The sequence below is a fragment of the Geotrypetes seraphini genome, chromosome 1 (genome assembly GCF_902459505.1).
Source record: "Geotrypetes seraphini chromosome 1, aGeoSer1.1, whole genome shotgun sequence".
Taxonomy (NCBI): domain Eukaryota; kingdom Metazoa; phylum Chordata; class Amphibia; order Gymnophiona; family Dermophiidae; genus Geotrypetes; species Geotrypetes seraphini.
In genome coordinates, this window is record NC_047084.1 from 362,683,322 (window position 1) to 362,702,330 (window position 19,009).

The 19,009-nt window shown below is 42.6% G+C and overlaps 1 protein-coding gene across 3 annotated transcripts in view; it reads left to right on the top strand.

Annotated features, from left to right (window-relative positions):
- EPHA5 (EPH receptor A5) overlaps window positions 1–19,009 on the top strand; it is a 690,216-nt gene that overhangs the window by 406,627 nt on the left and 264,580 nt on the right. For all 3 annotated transcript variants that reach the window (XM_033914879.1, XM_033914888.1, XM_033914869.1), the window contains exon 6: window positions 6,548–6,883. In XM_033914879.1, coding sequence (XP_033770770.1) covers window positions 6,548–6,883 — 336 coding nt within the window. The remainder of the gene's footprint in view (window positions 1–6,547; window positions 6,884–19,009) is intronic.

Consider the following 19,009-nt stretch of genomic DNA (forward strand, 5'->3'; position numbering starts at 1 on the left):
TGAAGGGAAGGATAGTTTTAATTTGTTGGTGGATCTGGTGGAATTAGGGTTTGAGGAGTTCCAAGAAAGAGGGATACGTGGGGGCAGGATCCCATGTAGGATTTTGAAAGCTAGACAGGCGCATTTGAAGTGGACTCTGGCAATTATCGGTAGCCAGTGAAGCTTGGAAAGAAGTGGGGAGACATGGTCAAATTTACTTTTTGCGAAAATCAGCTTGACCGCGGCATTTTGCATCCGCTGGAGTCTGTGAAGGTTTTTCTTAGTTAGGCTTAAGTAAATAGAGTTGCAATAGTCTAATCTGGAGAGTATGATGGATTGGACAAGGATGGTAAAATGATTTTGATGGAAACAGGATCTGACTTTCCTCAGCATATGAAGGTTAAAGAAGCATTTTTTTACCAAGGAATTGAGGTGGTCGTTGAAGGACAATGAAGAATCAATAATGATGCCCAGAACATTGCTTGAGAACTCAAGCTGTAGAGAGGAGCCAGAGGGCAGAGAGATGGAGGGGAAGGTAGTTGGTCAAGTTTTGGACCAAGCCAAAGGAGTCTTGTTTTGGACTCGTTTAGTTTCATATGAACGGTGCGGGCCCAGGATTGGAAGTTCATTATACAGGAGGCTATGTTCTCAGGAAGGTTGGTGAGGTTCAAATCAATCTCGATGAGGACGAGGATGTCGTCAGCGTAAGTGTAAATTATTTCAAGGGGGGATAGGTGGAGGAGTTTTAGGGAGGTCATATAAATGTTAAAGAGGATGGGGGATAGAAGTGAACCTTGCGGGACTCCACATATCGGCTTCCATGGGGAGGATGAGGTGCCATTCATGTTGACAGCGTAAGAACTAGAACGTAGGAATTTTGAGAACCAGTCTAGGACTGTGGAGTTAATGCCTATCTCAGAGAGTTGGTAAACGAGAATATCGTGGTTGACAACGTCGAAAGCGGTGAAAAGGTCGAATTGTAGGAGGACGGCAAACTTAGGCACTTTCATTTAGACCAATAAAACCCTGGCCTAAATGGTGGCGCATCTATGAATTCAAAGCCTACTGGCTCCTAAGAATGCTTAGAGGGGCATAATCAAAAAAAAGTCTGTCCCCTTTTGGCCTTGGGCCTTAAACGTTGAAAGTAGAAGCAGGGAAAATGTCCATTATCAAAAAAACATCAAAAAGGAAGTTTTTTTTAAAAAAAAATAATGGCCTGCCTCTACTTTCAGCTGTTTAAACGCCTAGACCACCAGTATGTATAAACTGTGAGCTTGCCGGTGCCGGGTTTTGAAACTGGCTCCCGACCAGGGCTCAGCAAACACCGTCCATAAAGTGCCTTCAAAAGAGGTTGAAGGTCCTGTTGGTTCTTATGAGTAAAACAATAAAGATGTCAGGAACAATAAAGCTTTTCAACAAAACTGAGTCCAACTTTATTTCCCCAAATAGCAAACTGCCACAATTTGGGCTACGAAAAGACAGCCCACACCTTTCTTGCAGGTAAGTGTCCACAGTTCTGTTGCAGCTCTTTCTTACAGTCCCCACCATTCAAAAAGGGAAAAATAAGAGCTACAAAAACGGCCCAGCCTTTATACTGGTTCTTCACTATATCTCTTCAGTTCTCTTAGCACTTGTTGATTAGGCCTGGCTTTTAACAGGCCTTCTCCAGCCAACTTAACAAGCTGGTGGGGGAGGGGAGTAGTCGAATCCACTATCACAAACTTGCCAAAACTGGCCCCACAAACCCAACCCGAGGATCTTCAGTGGATTCTCCCCAATACTACCCCTTTCATACTTCAGCAACAGAGTCTCATTCCAACAGTCCAAAAGAAAAGAGAATGCAAAAACACACTTCCTTCAGTGACCCACAAATAAGGCGCCAAGTTCAGCAGTGAGCCTAGCGCTGCTCACACTGTCTGCACTGGACTTGTGCTTCCAGACAGCCCAAAAGAAAACAAGATTCAAAAACAAACAAAACAGCAAAGAAATCCAACTTAGCTTTGATCCATGTAGATTTCCTCTGATTCCATGGAAGTGTCCATAGCAGGGCCGCCATCAGAAATTTCTGGGCCCCTTACTGAGCAATCCTATAGGGGCCCCTACGCACCCCTTCCCCACCCTGACCCCCCCTTCTTCCATGGGCCGAATACACACATACTTTTCTCTGTCGCCGCACTCTTTGACCAAAAGATTTGTAAGCCTGCAACCACGTCAAGGTAGACTCTTTCAGCAGCTCCCCTCCCTCCCCCTTACCTTTGTGGCCAAGTCAAAATGATCTACCAACAATAAAATTTTAAAAACACAAAGCACGCTGTACGCAGAGAAAATGTTAATTATCATTTATATTCCGCGGGTTTTCAAAGAGGTCAAGGCAGATGACTTTATGCAATGCCACCTCAGTAACAACTATACAAAAATAGACAAATATTCCCCCTCCCTTTTTACTAAACCGCGATAGCGGTTTTTAGCGCAGGGACCTGCGCTGAATGCCCCATGCTGCTCTTGAAGCTCATAGGCTCCCTGCGCTAAAAAACGCTATTGCGGTTTAGTAAAAGGGGGCCATAGTGCAAAATATAGACAGCATATATAAATTCTCAAAACGGACACATTTTGACCACTAAATTGAAAATAAAATCATTTTCCTACCTTTGGTAATTTCATCAGTCTCTGGTTGCACTTTATTCTTCTGACTGTGCATCCAATATTTCTTCCCTTCTTTCAGTCTCCTGTATGCTTCCTCTCCTCCAGACCTCATTCCCTCCCGAAACTTTTTCTTTGTTTCACCCTGCCCCCTTCTTTCTTTTTCTCTCTCTCCATACCCCCTTTCATTCTGTATGTCTGTCTTTCTCTCTCTCTCAGTGCCCCATTTTTCTTTGTTTCACCCAGCCCCCTTTCTTTATTTTTTTTTTCTGGCTCCCTGTCCCCCCCTTTCTTTCTTTCTCCTTGCCATCCCCTATGCCACCACCATTGGGAAAATGCTGCCACCGCCACTATCGGGCAGTGGGTAATAGGGTAATAGGGTAATGGGTAATAGGGGTAATGGGTAATAGGGTAATGGGTAATAGGCTGCCACTGCCACTATCGGAACAGGCCGGCGCCGAGTTCGCTCTGCTTCTCTTCCCTGCGGAGCCGACCAAGTCTCGCCACTCGACGTCAATTATAACGTCGGAGAGGACGTTCTGGGCCAGCCAGGCAGCGATTGGCTGGCCCAGAATGTCCTCTTCGACGTCAGAATTGACGCGGGTGGCGAGAGTTGGTCGGCCCCACAGGGAAAAACAGGGAGAACTTGGCACTGGCCTGTTCCCAATGGCGGCGGTGGCACTCAAGTGGCTAAAGAGACGCAGTTTGCCAGCCTAGGGAGAACACTGGAGGGTGGCCAGCTGTGCACCCCCTTGGGGCGTAAACCCGGGGCAGACCGCCCCCACCCCCACCTTGGTATGCCACTGTCTGTACCTCACTCCCTCCCTATGACCAAAAATTCTCCTTTCTTCTATTCCCCATGTACACAACCATGTCTTTCCCTCTCTTCCTCTCTCCCAAGTCCTTGCCTTCTGTGTCCAAAAACACATTCCCTCCCCCACCTCAGCATTTCTTTCCCTCCCTTCCTCTCTCCCAAGTCCATGCCTTCTGTGTCCAAAAACCCATTCCCTCCCCCACCTCAGCATCTCTTTCCCTCCCTTCCTCTCTCCCAAGTCCATGCCTTCTGTGTCCAAAAACCCTTTCCATCCCCCACCTCAGCATCTCTTTCCCTCCCTTCCTCTCTCCCAAGTTCATGCCTTGTATCCAAAACGCACTCCCTCTCCCTTTTGTGTTCCCCGTTTGCCTCCCAGCCCATCTTAGCAACTTTCTCAGCAAAATGTAGCTCGAGCCGCATAGGCTTGTCTTCTATTTCCTGCCTGTCCCGCCGCGCACACATAGCCGACCAGAAGTCTTCCCCGACTTCAGCGCTGAAGTCGGAGGGCGGGCTTTGCTTAACGTCAGTGCTGACGTCGGGGAAGACTTCTGATCGGCTGTGTGAGTGGCAGGGCAGTCGGAGTAGAAGACGAGCCTCGCGGCTCGAGTTATATTTAACCCCGCGGGTCCCCCATTGTCCCCGTTCAGCTCTCTCTCCTGTGCACCCCCTTGGGGTGTGCACCCGGGGCGCACCTCCTTGGGGTGTGCACCCGGGGCGCACCTCCCCCCTAGGTACGCTACTGGCTCGGGCCCCCTGTCAGCTCCGGGCCGCTGAATGCAGGACTGGTAGTACTGCCCTTATGGCGGCCCTGGTCCATAGCCTCTATGGGATCAGTGCTGGCTTGCTGATCTGCCTCAGGGACAGTTGTTGCATCCACCATGTCAATTTCATTGCTCTGTTGAAATTCAGGAGCCCAGTCCCTCGAGACTCCTTCCTGGGCTGGCCCAGGGTAGACTGATTTGGTCTTCCTCAGCTCAGCTTCTAAAGCACTGAGCTGGCCACGCCCTAACCTGTGAGGGGGAAGGGCAACCTGCTGCTTCTGCTGAGTTTTCCTTTGGAACTTAATTAGACTCAACAGCTGTGAGCTCCCTGAGCCAGGAGCCTGCCTCTTAGGCTGTCCCTTTCTGCAAAGCACCTCCCGTTGCTCCTGGCTGTTCTCCCAATATTCCTCCTCCCCCCCAGGGTTCTGGATCTTGGTTGTTCAATCTGAACTCAGAGCCTACCTATCTGTCTGAGCTGGAGCTGCTACATTGGTCAGCCCTTTTAAGGGTAAGGCCTGGGTCTTGAGGAGATCTATCTGGCACAAGCTTAGCTCTAAGGCTGGGGTTGTGACAAAACTTATACCATATAATCAACCTAAAAAAAGCCTAAGTCCCAAACGTCCAAAACAAGGGCTTTTAGGCGAAGGAGGAGCCAGTCCTTTGCCTAAAAGCTGGATTCTGTAATCGGTGTCTGTCAAAAAGAACACCGGTTACAGAATCCACCCCACACACAATGATCAGGGCAGGAGGGAGCCCAAGCCCTCCTGCTCCGTGGCACCCCGAACCTCCAACTAAGATCGGGGCAAGAGGGAGTCCAAGCCCTCTTGCCCTGGTGATTCCCCAACCCCCTCCCCTCCCATTACGATAGGGCCAGGAGGGAGCCCAAGCCCTCCTGGCCTGGTGACACCCCCTAAACACCCCCTAAAATACGGGCAGGAAGGATCCCAGGCCTCCTGCCCTCGACGCACCCCCCCACTGACCCCTCGATCCCCCCATCCCCAATCCCCCCTCCTACCTTTAAATCATTGGTCAGATGGACGGGTGCCAAGCCCGTCCGTCCGGCAGGCCAGCCATCCATTGAATGGCTGACCTTAGGGCCTGATTGGCCCAAACGGCTCAAATCCTGCCCACAGGTGGGGCTTGAGGCGCCTGGGCCAACCGGAATCGGCCCAGTAGCCTTAGGCCCCTCCTGTGGGCGGGGCCTTAGGCACATGGGCCGGATTGGGCAATTTAGAAAATTTCAGGAGATTTGGGAGCCATTAACAAAATATTGTAATGATGAATATTATTTTTCCCCTTAAAAATGCACATCCAGGATGGGGGGAGGGGGGGAAGTGTTTTTTGATTTGAATATTAAATAAGGTATATAGGAATGGGGTTTATGGTAGGTTTTAAAGAATGTTATTGATTAGGAGGAAGGGGGATAAATTCTGATATGGATTTGAACAGAATATTAAGTGTTATATTTGAGTTGAAAATGTTATAAATGCTGTTACACTTATTGAAAATTTTTTAAAAAATGAATAAAGAATTGGAAAAAAAATATATTCAACAGCACTGTCTAGATAGGGCTGCTGAATACACGAAACCAAAAATCATATCAGTCCAAATACAAGAAGTAAATCTGTCTAAAATAACAAGAAGTCCGATTTATTTCCCCTTTGAGGAAGAACTGCTGTCATTGAGTGGACAGTTCTGTGGTGTCCCTAGTTAAGGACTGCTGGTTCCTTTCCTGCAAAGGAACTTGTTCATTTCGTTTATCACCATTGCACTTGATCTTGTTAGCCTTCGTTGTATAGCCCTATCTTGTATTTCTCCCTGTCATGTTCTGTGCAACTTGAGATTTTTGTACCCTTTCCACTTTCAATAAAAATATGTTTAAAAAAAAAGAAGTTTTGATTTGCTCTGTGATACAGAAGTGCTGATCAGCAGGGGTTTATTTCGCGTTGCTTTCCCTGGCAGTCACTACCCCTATCGCAGCCTGCAGTAGCCATTTGGGTCATTGATATTAATAAATTGGATTTTTTGTTATTTGGACAGATTTACTTCTTTTATTTGAACTGGTCTGCTTTTGCCTTTGATTTGTGGCAGGTTCTTGCCTCTTATTTGCCTTGTTAGGACTGCTGAATATCCAGGGATAGTGGTGGCATAAGCTATTTATCACACTAAATGAGTTTGAATATCATACACTAAGAACTTATCTGTTTTACACCCAATGTTAAACACTTCAGTCCTTTTGAATGTTGACCCTGAAATGCTTATTTCTGTGCTAATAATGTACTTAGTGTTTTGTATTTATACTTCTCTCTACAATAATTAAGCTGTGTTTTTCTCGATTTCCTCTTTGAACTAGGGCCACCCTCTGCCCCACGAAACGCTATCTCTAACATCAATGAAACAAGTGTCTTTCTGGAATGGACCCCTCCAGCAGACAGTGGTGGAAGGAAAGACGTGTCATATGACATTGTGTGCAAAAAGTGTAATTCCCACTCCAGCCTCTGTGAGGAATGCGGCAGTCACGTGCGGTACCTTCCCCAGCAAAACAGCTTAAGAAACACCTCTGTGATGGTGGTGGACTTGCTGGCCCACACCAACTACACCTTTGAGATTGAAGCAGAGAACGGAGTCTCAGACCTGAGCCCCAGTGCCAGACGATATGTGGCTGTAAATGTAACCACTAATCAGGCAGGTAAGGGCAAGATCAATTGCTTTCATTAGTAGTTGCTGCTTTTAAATTCTTTCATTTGTACGTCAAGTATATATTTCAATATCATGCAGTACAAGAACATGATAAGCACCAGCCACTTGAGCATAGCGTGTTAATAAACTCAGAGCACAGCATTTTAATAAATTCTGAACTCTAAAAATGAGTAGCTGCCCAGGGAGCCCGTATGCTGTATTAGGCTGATCTGCAAAGCATCAAGTGCTGCGAGAGGTTCTTATGCATCTTGGGATTTTTGTGAATATTGTAATTATTTTGACCTTTATTTTAATTCATTTTAAATTGGGGAAACATCATTCTGTTTGCCTTATTATCCCAAAATGATTTCAGCAGCCTCATTAGTTAGGGAGTTGGGGGTAATGCAGTGCGGTGTGGGAAAAGATTTGTCTGCTAGAGATGATCCGGCTGGTTGAGATTAAATATAAACTCCTGACTTGAATTTGATGTGCCCGGGAATATTTATGCATTTTATACAGTGGGTATCATTCTGTAGAAGACTGGCTAATTTTAGGCCTATCAAAAATGCACAACCAGCAAGATCCAGCCAGCACGGATGATTCATATATCCAAAAGAAGGTTCACAGCAAAGCACATCTTTTTCAACGTTTCCTGAACATTTCCTTTATTATTAAAAAAAAATATATATATATATATATTTACTGGATGCCCACAAAAAACACTCCTTGATTTTAAATGGTTACAAAACCAAAATTTATTGGAATATTATTTCACCTTTGAGGCTACAGTTTCATCAACTCATAAAGTTTCATATGGTATCTGTTGATTACATACACTCGAGGTGCGCCCCACCTGTTACTCGGCAAACATCGATGTGATAATCGAGCTCGGGCCAGACTCTCCGAAGCATATCTGGCATGATTGCATTTATAGCTTCAGTGATGCATTCCTGCAGATCATCCATAGTTGCGGGTAATAATAATAATAATCATTTATTTCTTATATACCGCTATACCGTGAAGTTCGAAGCGGTTTACAATAAAGATACATTTGACAGTACATGGGATAGAAACGGTTTACAATAAAGATACGTTTAGGGTAGTGGAGGTACGTACACTATGGGCTCCTTTTACGAAGGTGCGCTAGCGTTTATAGCGCGCGCTAATCCCACGCTACACGGAAAATACTAACGCTAGCTCTATGGAGGCATTGACGTCTAGCGTGTGCAGCATTGTAGCGCGTGCTAAAACTGCTAGCGCACCTTCATAAAAGGAGCCCTCTGTCTTTCACATACCCCCAGAGGAAAAAGTCACAAAGAGTAATGTCCGATGATCTCGGGGGCCACTTGAGGAACACCTGGTCATTTTGTCACGTTGCATTGTCTGAAGGTTGTAACTTCTGCACCAATTGCAGCTTATAAGGGTGAAAGTGAAAGTGATTGTATAAGATCTTGCTAACCATGCTTTTTGGGACTTGTATTTGCTGTCATCTTATTTCTATACATATTCCAATAAGTTTTGATTTTGTAACTATTTAAAATCGAGGAGTGTTTTTGTGGGCACCACAGTAAAACCTTGGTTTGCGAGCATAATTCGTTCCAGAAGCATGCTTGTAATGCAAAGCACTCGTATATCAAAGCAAATTTCCCCATAGGAATTAATGGAAACTCAGACGAGGTGTATCTGAATTCAAGAAAGCCTGGGATAGGCATGTGGGATCTCTTAGAGAGAGGAAGAGATAATGGTTACTGTGGATCGACAGACTGGATAGGCCATTTGGCCTTTATCTGCCATCGTGTTTCTATGTTTATACCTAACTGCCTTTGACTCCAGAATATAGAAACAACAAAAATGTCTTCCATGCTTATGATGAAAACTAATATACTTGAATCTGGAGTTTAAAAAAAACTATTCTGTTTTCCATACCTGGCTAGCTTACTACTATTTAACAATTTAGAATGTTTTCCAGTGTTGAATAACATAAGGATTCATTTATAAAAAGAGGCATATTTATCCATGTTGCAACCATGCTGTCCTCATATGATTCACTGTTTCCATTAACCATAGGGCTCATAATAGAAATGAAAATACGTCTAAAAACCGGCCTACATCGGCACTTAGACGATCAGTGAGACAGGTCGTCCAAGTGCCGATAATCGAACCGGGTTTTAGATGTATTTAAAAACTACCAAGGCATTCACAGTGCTGCTGAATGACCAGAGCTAAAAGGGGCGTGTCAGGAGGAGTGCTGAGGGTGGGATTTGGGCAGGACGTGGGCCGTCCTAGACTTAGTCGTATTGCATGTATAACCGAAAGTTGTGACTTAGGCCATCTAATACCAGGTCTATCGACCTCTTTTACAAAGCCGCGCTAACGGCTGCGCTGCGCTAATGGCCCTGAAGCCCAGAGAGATTTAAAGGGCTTTGGGGCTGTTGCCACACGGTAGCAACTAGCGCGGCTTTATAAAAGAGGCCGTAAGTCACAAGAAGATATCCAAAGTGACCAGATAAGCACTGTAAACATAAAGTACAGACCTCCACACACTGCCCCAGTCATCACTGACCTCCCACCCATAAAAATCATAATAACAACTTTATATATCTGCCTCCAAAACATCAGCACCTGGCAGCCTGGCATAGGAAAGCCTAGTAGAGCTGCACAGAGGTGGCTTAAGTGGTCTTGGGAGTGGGTTAGTGAACCATGGAAAGGAGGACCCAGGCCCATAAACCACTCTAATCATAGGTTGTACATCCTCTACAAGGTAGGGAGACCGAGAGGATACTCTCTAAAATTGAAAGGGGATAGATTCCGTACAAACATAAGGAAGTTCTTCACCCAGAGAGTGGTAGAAAACTGGAACACTCTTCTGGAGTCTGTCATAGGGGAAAACACCCTCCAGGGATTCAAGACAAAGTTAGACAAGTTCCTGCTAAACCGGAACGTACGCGGGTAGGGCTGGTCTCAGTTAGAGCGCTGGTCTTTGACCAGAGGTCTGCCACGTGAGTGGACTGCTGAGCACAATGGACTAATGGTCTGATCCAGCAGCGGCATTTCTTATATTCTTATGTTCATTCATGGTAAAAAATGTGCACCCCCCAAAAAATCCCTAACCCTCTTGTACTGCCATATAAGTGGCTCCTGCAGCCAAAAGGGCTTTTGGGGTGGTAGATAGGTGGGTCTAGTAGATTCTGGGGGTGTTCTGGGGGACTCACCATGACCTATAAGGGAGCTGTAGTGAGATGTTTATGTGGGACCCTTTTTGTAAAGTTCACAGCAGTGCCCTTTAAGGTACCCCACTACTCTGGTGCCATATCTGGGTGTCCAATCCATCACTTTTCTGGCCCCTCCTGTGCCCAAAAGATCTTTTTCTAGGGCGTTTGTAACTTGGACAAATTTTTGGACGAAAATGGAGTATAAAGATGGACGATTTAGCGGCTGGACGTACAGTTAGATGATTTTTGAGAAAAAATATGTTGGACATATTTTTCGAAAAGTGACCTTTTCCCATGTCTGACTTTGGGCGACTTGCGACTTAGGCCCAAAACGGACTTAGACATTTCTTTTGATTATGCCCTTCCATGAATATAAATTAATACAACAAATATACACACGCATTTAGCATTAATAGAGTTTAAAGCTCATTTGTATCAAGATGTTAAGTCAACTATATCATAGTAATTGAGCAGGTTTGATGCAGAGCAGATCAAGTAGTGTTACTCTTTGGTGCCTTAGTTTAACCCTTGTGTCAGCTCCTTGTGTACAATAACAGTATTTAACAAAAGATAAATACTGAGCCATGGGTCATCTGCACAAATTGCAAAAGAAAATGTATCTGCTTAAAGCTATAGAGAATGGACAAGATTAAAGCCTGTATTAGTAATCTGAAAGAGATAGGGTCAAAATATTTTTTAATGGTTCACAATTTCCATAGTGCGAAAAAACATTTCTTAACAAGTATATCAGTCATCTTGATGTAGGGACACTTGATCATCTGCTGTTCTTTTGTCCTTTGATACTTAACTTTTGGAAGTCAATATGGAGACAGATTAATACCATACTGGAGCCATCAATTCCATTGACGTATGAGGTAGTTATATGTGGAACGTTATTGCATATTAAGCCCCCCATGGACCGCTATAAATGCTGGCTTTTCCTAATTGTGACCGGGATAGCCATGCAAATGATTACTCGCAATTGGAAGAATTGGGATCGCCTGAGTTTTTCTTTCTGGAGGGGCGAGCTTATGCTTAACTTATAAGTATGAGAAAATGAATGCTGACTTGCTGGGGCATAATAAGATATTCAAATTGGATTGGGGTCCATTGACGTCTTTTGTAGATTTGTTATAGTTACCCTTTATCTTTATTTTCCATTGTATTGCACCCACACATCCAGGGGGGTTGGAGAGGGAGGAGGGTATTTATTTTGTTTTGGTATTATTCCTGATGGTAATGATGGATGGGGGAGGAAATTTTTATCTTTTGTATAGATTATGATTGTTTATAAGTGCTTATTTGATTATTATTATTTGTATGTAAATTGTATTGCACTTTTTGTTGGCATTAAAAACTAAATAAAGTAAAAAAAAAAAAAAAAGTATATCAGTATGTTCCACCAGGGCTAGATCGTCGTTTAATCTTGGTGAAATATACTGATATACTTGTTAAGAAATGTTTTTTCGCACTATGGAAATTGCTAGTACAGGCTTTAATCTTGTCCATTCTCGATTACTGCAATATAATCTATCTGGGTCCTATAAAAGAATCATTGAGGATTAAGGTTAATTCAAAATACAGTTGTCCGTTTAATCTTTGGGATGAAAAAAAAGGAACATGTTAGCCCTTATTACCGGCAACTGCACTGGTTACCAACAGAATCTAGAATACTTTTAAAATTCACTTGCACTTGCTATAAATTGTTATCGGAATTATCTTCATTCTATCTTTTATCTTACTTTGAATTCTATAGTCCGATTAAGCCTGAAAATTAATAAAGAATTATAAAAATATGGGGAAAAAAAGCTAATGTTATATGTATAAGTGGTGCCACTGAAAATTAATGTGTAAGTTATATGTTAATAATCCACCGATGAAAACAAAAACAAAAAAGATGTTCTGGAGATAATTTATTATACACTGACATATAAAACCATGAAATTTTATTTATGACTTCTTATGCAAATTAGACTTCAGACCCTTATTTCATCAACCCTCACCTGAAAAGGGTTATCAATTAGATCTGATCACCTCCTCTACTTTGTCGAGGGACACCAGCTATCTAGAATTCAATTCATCACCCAGGGTACCAACTTTAAATGAAAATTCAATGAAAAAAGTACAATGATAAAAAATAGAGTGGTAAAAATCCAACCAGACCCTAATTTCAGTTTTTTGTTTTTGTTTTCATTGGTGGATTGTTTTTACTGTGGATCATTGGGTCTCCCCATTTTTCTAAGTTATATGTTAATCCATTTAAAGTTGGTACCCTGGGTGATGAATTGAATTCTAGATAGCTGGTGTCCCTTGACGAAGTAGAGGAGTTGATCAGATCTAATTGATAACCCTTTTCAGGTGTGGGTTGATGAAATGAGGGTCTGAGGTCTAATTTGCATAAGAAGTCATTAAATAACAGGGATAGTTGGAATGTATTGACTTGGTTTTAAGGGTTTCTGTCATTCAGATCCTATAGAGTCAAGATGCAAGAAGTTTTGTCAGAGAAGGCTCTCCTTTATTTCTTATTTTATTCGCTGTATTACTTTTATCAGCAGGTTATGATCACGATATTACAATCTTGTTCCAACTGGATAATATAATATTACAAGATATTAATCAGGAAATTTCACGGTGTTTTCACTTGATTACAGATTGGAGGCGCAAATACTATTCAAGTTCGCATGTACCTGTTTCAAACAGGTCTGGGGACTAGCGCCTTCCTACCTGCTACCCCACTTCACATTATACAACCCCACATGAACAACCAGAAACCAAAACATCTTTGCATACCCAAAGATTACAGACTGCAAATACAAATCCTTTTTGGACAGGACCCTCAGTTTCCAAGCAAGCAGACAGCAATCCTGGCTGGGAAACTACATTAATAGAGCCAGGCAGATCTATGGCACATTCCGAAAATCAATAAAAACCATTCTTTTTGACAAATTCATCTCCTAAACAGATGCCCCTCACTCTCAATGATATTTTCCCCTTGCCAAACTTGATGTAATTTGCTGTCCTTTACATTACATTACATTACATTAGTGATTTCTATTCTGCCTTTACCTTGCGGTTCAAGGCGGATTACATAAGAATTGTTATGATCTTAATACATAAGCTTATATGGTAAGGTTTTCTAATTTGCTGAGGTGAGTGAAGTAGGTGTTGGTGGAGTTTGGAAATTTGTTGGTAGAGTGATAATTGGTTTTATGTGTTTTTTGAAGAGTAAGGTTTTAGTTTCTTTTTTGAAAGTTTTATAGTCTGTGGATGAAGTCAGCAGGTTGGCAACCTTTCACTTCTTGCACTATGTAATTCGCTGATTGTCCAGCCTTCTTCAATGTAAACCGCCTAGAAGTCTTTCGACTATGGCGGTATAGAAAAATAAAGTTAGTATTATTATTATTATATAGTTTCATGGTCTGTGTATTTGATGTCAAACCTAGGTATATGTTTAGGTCTCTCTAGATAGAGGTAGTGTCGTAGTGAACCATAGTTCATGATTTAATATATGAAAACGTTTTTTTTAATGCTTCTAGCCACTATCCAGGAGGAATGTAAAATAGTATACAGCAGATAGGGCCTTTGTGTTGTCATTGGAGGTATCTGCAATGATACCTCGCAACATTAATTATACCATCCATCTGTACATTGTAATCCATAGCTATTATGTATATACTGATTTTAACAGGCTGTAAATAATAAAAAGGGATAAAGACAGATGTAAATGTATGGACATTGTTCCACTAAGAGGATAATTTTACAGACTATTTATGACCATCAACAGACTCATATAAACTCAGTTCATATCCTAAAAAAATGCACAGTACAAACTGGCACAGACTTGTACAGTAGATTTGCCTGGTGGCAAAGTTTGGTTAGCATGAGGGCAGAGTTATGATTTATTTGTACATATTATGAAATAGGTGCAATTGCATGTTTTTTACATGCCTACATTTATACCTGCTCTTGAACAGAATAATACTCTCACCTTTAATCTAGGCATGATTTCACTTGGATTCGTGCAAGTATTTTATAAAGAAATATGCACCCAGCTTTATTAAATAGGTGGAAAATAGGTGCCTTCTCGCTCCATTAACTTAGGTGCACTGTTATTTTGTATATATAGTAGTTAGGGAAATTATTTAAGGAGCTGACAAGATTTAGGCTGGTTCTACAAGTTGGTACCTCTATTTAGGAGCTCATTCTATAACAGTACCTGAGTCCCAGGTTCCATACTAGCATAACCCAGTATCACTGCGCTGCGCTATAGACCTGGTGGTGTAACTGCAGGCACCTAACTCTGGCTGGGATGACAGTAAAGGACCATTTTCCATGGAAGAACACTCTGTTATTCAACAAGTAGAATCTTGGCAAGACACGTTTATGTGCATGCATTATAAAATAATGTGTTGTACATGTGTTCTTTAATATTTTGGATTCTAGCTCTATGATTGATGTAAGCAATGTAGTGGCCAAGAGTACAACAGACAAAAACTCAATGCCCGACAACATGATGCACGACCTACTACTACTGGAGCGCTGGTCTAGGTCCTGGCAACTCAGCTTCAATGCCAAAAAATGCAAAGTCATGCACCTGGGCAGCCATAATCCATGCAAGACTTACACCCTAAATGGCGAGATCCTAACAAGAACTAATGCAGAGCGTGACCTAGGGGTGATCGTCAGTGAGGACATGAAGGCTGCCAATCAAGTGGAGCAAGCTTCCTCCAAAGCAAGGCAAATCATAGGTTGCATACGCAGGAGTTTCGTCAGCCGTAAGCCTGAAGTCATTATGCCATTGTATAGATCCATGGTGAGACCACACCTGGAGTACTGTGTGCAATTTTGGAGGCCGCATTACCGAAAAGATGTGCTGAGACTAGAGTCGGTGCAGAGAATGGCAACCCGGATGATCGCTGGGCTCAAGGATCTCCCTTACGAGGAAAGGCTGGATAAGTTACAGCTCTACTCACTCGAGGAACGCAGAGAGAGGGGAGACATGATAGAGACGTTCAAGTATCTCACGGGTCGCATCGAAGTGGAAGAAGATATCTTCCTTCTCATGGGTCCCACGGCAACCAGGGGGCACCCGTGGAAAATCAGGGGAGGGAAACTGCACAGTGACACCAGGAAATTCTTTTTTCACTGAGAGAGTGGTTGACCGCTGGAATAATCTTCCACTTCAGGTCACTGAGGCCAGCAGCGTGCCTGATTTTAAGGCCAAATGGGATAGATACGTGGGATCTATTCACTGAGTTAGGTGGGGAAGGGTCATTGCGGTGGGCAGACTGGATGGGCCGTGGCCCTTATCTGCCGTCTATTTCTATGTTTCTATGTTAAGTAAGCATATAAAATATAGACACACTAGTATTCTATAGAGAAAAGTAGAAGCTTAGGCTCCAAATAGGCACATTCTTCATGCCTAAAATTAGGCACCTCTTTATAGAATGTTTTGTGTCTAATTAAACCTTTGGTTAGTCAAGTAATGACAACTTCCCAGTTAAACATATATTTTGACCCTTCTAACGTCTTAGCTTGTGATTGTTGTCCTAACGATGTTCAACAATCGTGGCTTTCTTTAAGCAGCTGTTTGTGCATTTGAAAAACAAGATAATTTATTGTTTAATGCAGAAGAAAGCTATTTAAAAATCTGTAAGTGCTTCCAGCTTGAAATTTTAACTTTTAGAATTACCAGGAAATGGAAGTTACAGGAAAATGTTGAAGTCAATGAAAGATCTTGAAGACAAAAAAAAACCTCTGATAGAATTGCCTGGGAATTAGTCCTGGGCTTTTATTGTGCTGGTACGCACCAGTATGGCGTACTGTCACCTTTTTTCCCCAGACCTGGCTGTCTCCCACTGAGCGACAGATGGCAGATGGCACCCCCCCCCCCCCTTGAGTGGTGCAGCACTTCACTCGTCGCTCCCCCTCCTCTCTCTACACCCTCTCCCAAGTGCTCTAGTCCTCCAAAACCAGAGGCCGTTGGCAGCATTAGCATTGTAAGAGTTGCTTTCGGCCTGCCCCAGAAGCCTTCTCTGTACAACCACTTCCTGTTCCCGCATTGATGGGATGCTTCCAGGGCAGGCTGATGGCAGCCCTTACATCGTTGATAGTGCCAGTGACCTGCAAGTTTGGAGGGCTGCAGTGGTGCAGGAGATTGTGGAGAGAGAGGAAGGAGGGCAATACCAATTACCCCTGTGGGTGTATGGAAAGAAAGAAAGAAAGAACACTAGGGAAGATAGGAAAAAATGCAAGACCACAGTGGTGCCATGGGGAAGGTAGATTGAGGAAAAATTCTGGAGTGGAGGAGAAAGAAGCAGTACTGATGGGGAAGGAAGAGATGCTGTACTCCTAAGGTGGGAGTACAGGAGAAAGGGGGGGGGGAAAGGTGGAGGAACATGGGGATAGGGGAGGGATGGGGACACATAGGACAGATACTGAATATGGAGGAATAGGGACAAGGACAAAGAAGGGGGATTGGGTGTGAGTAAAGTTGAGTGTGTATGGGGATTGTGTGGGGGGAGGGGGAAGGAGCTGAAGTTGGATGGAATTATGGTTGAGGGAGTGAAGGTGAATAGAGCAGAAGATAACTAAGGGGAGGGTCAACTATCAGAAGATGGATATCACTAAGGTGTGTGCTGGGGTGAGTGAAAAGGGGAACAAAGCAGAAGATGACTAGGACTTGACTGAATGGGAGAGTGTTGGGGAGCAGAATACAGAATTATGGATAGGATGTAATTGGAACTTTGAAGGGCTAGTAAATAATTGGCAGTTTTATGTATGATTGAGGGTATATTGTCGGGTTGAGTGAGTGAGGGTGTGAAATGAGGAATAAGAGAAGAAGGGCAAAAAAAGGCTATGATGTAGGGAAAGATCAAAATATAATGTGAATGACCTGGAAGACAGGAGAGAGAATTAGTGACATTGAAAAAGGATGGAATACTGGGGGGGGGGGGGGCTTTTGAATGGGTTGAATGAGAGTAAAAAAGACAATCAAACAAGGGGTATAAAGTAAGAGATAAAAGAATGGTCTTGGAGGCAAGGAAAGGAAGGAGAGACAGGGATGAAGTTGGGACTGATAGAGGTGATGAAATGCAGTGGAGGATAGATGAGGGCTAAAAGGGTGAGTATAGAGGATGGGAATGAGGACTAAGGAAATGGATGAAAGATTGGGGAAGGGAGAGACAGAGAGAACAATGAGAATGTTGCAGGGCAAATGAGAGGAAGATAGTAAAAGCCAGTAGGTAGATGAGAAATGAAACAGAGACTAAGGACTAGAGGGTGAGAGGAAGAGAGATAAATGCAGAGAAGAGAAAAGTAGAAAAAAAAAATTAAAAAAAATTAGTGCCAGACAGATATAAAGAAGGAAATGAAGAAGACAAGAAGTGAGAGATGAAATAGAAAAGCCAACCTGACATGTGGAATGTGGAAGATAGACTTAGACTAGCTCAATCAGAAAGATAAAATGCTCAGATAACAAAGGTAGACAAGAACAAAATAATTTTTATTTATACTTTTAAAGGACTGAGATGTGTCTGCTTTATGAAATGTGAATTATTTTCTGTATTTTGAGAATACAGGAGAAAATAAATTTCCGTTTCTCTTTTACCGGTATTTGTAATGCTTATAAAGCCTGGCTTTCTTGGAGGTTCTGCATTTTAATCTGCATGTTTGTTGTAGTTTTCTGCTTTGTTTCACATGGGGATCTGTCCATGTTCTGCATATATAGTTTCATAATTTATTTAAATTTTTGATTAAACGTTTATCCACAGGTAGAAAGCGTTGTACATAGTTATTTAAAATAGCTGGGAGACAAACATTTTTAAATTATTAGACATACACCAACTAAACAAACATGCTTTTGACCTGAAAACATTGGGGGAAAAAAGGGAAGAACTACAATTTCTTAGAAAGAATACATAAAAGGAAAATACAACAGGAGAGGGAAAAAAGTTAAAAAGTGTGGAAGTAAATACATGTGTAAAAATCAGTTGTAAGCATCTTTAAAAAGCAAGCATTTTAGGCTGCTTTTAAATTTCTGAAAGTTTTGTTCAGCTCTAAGATATAGAGGGAGAGAGTTCCAAATTAAAGGGGCGGTGACCGAGATAAAGGATTCTACTGGTATGTAGTGTCTGTGCAGTAATGTGTAACTGTCTAGCTTATTTATTTAACCCCCCCCTTTTTACAAAACCACACAAGAGGTTTTTAGTGCTAGCCGACACGCTGAATGCTCTAGGCTACACTGATGTTCATAGGAACTCTATGATTGTCGGAGCAGTACAGAGCATTCAGCACACCAGCCAGCGCTAAAAAACCTCTTGTGCAATTTTGTAAAAGGGAGGGGAGGGGGTATATATTTATTTATAGCTTGTTTTAGTTTCCCGGTAGCAGGTATATGTGTGCTCTAGGGCCTAGTGTAGCATCTTCCATAGATTTCAGGATTGTTATGGTGTGTTAAGTTTACAGGTTTTGAGTGTCTTTTTGCAAGGCTTTGTGCTATTTCATAAACTATCTGACTCAACACCAGTGGTCTTCACATCTCGTATGTAGAATCATGATGCAAAGAAAAATCTGTCTCTTTAAAGAAATGTCTGGCAGTGGAGGGATTGAATGCTGGTCCCGAGGTAAAATTTATTAGAAACAATTTGTTTTTGTATATGTTTTGTAGGAAAATGTCCTAGCTCTGCTCTACATCAATAAGTAACAGAACTGTGGAGGAGCAGGGTAGTGACAGGTTTCCATTTTTCAAAAAGATAGCATCCCTAGATGCACCATTCATGTAGCTGCTAAATTTAAGCATCTGTCTATGATCTGCCAGTGTGAGTGTTAGTGTTTCTTGATTCAGACCAAATGGTTCTATTTAAGTTTTGTTGGACCTAGGGACTGATGTACTGTTTTCAGTGATGCCTTTTTATATGATCTAT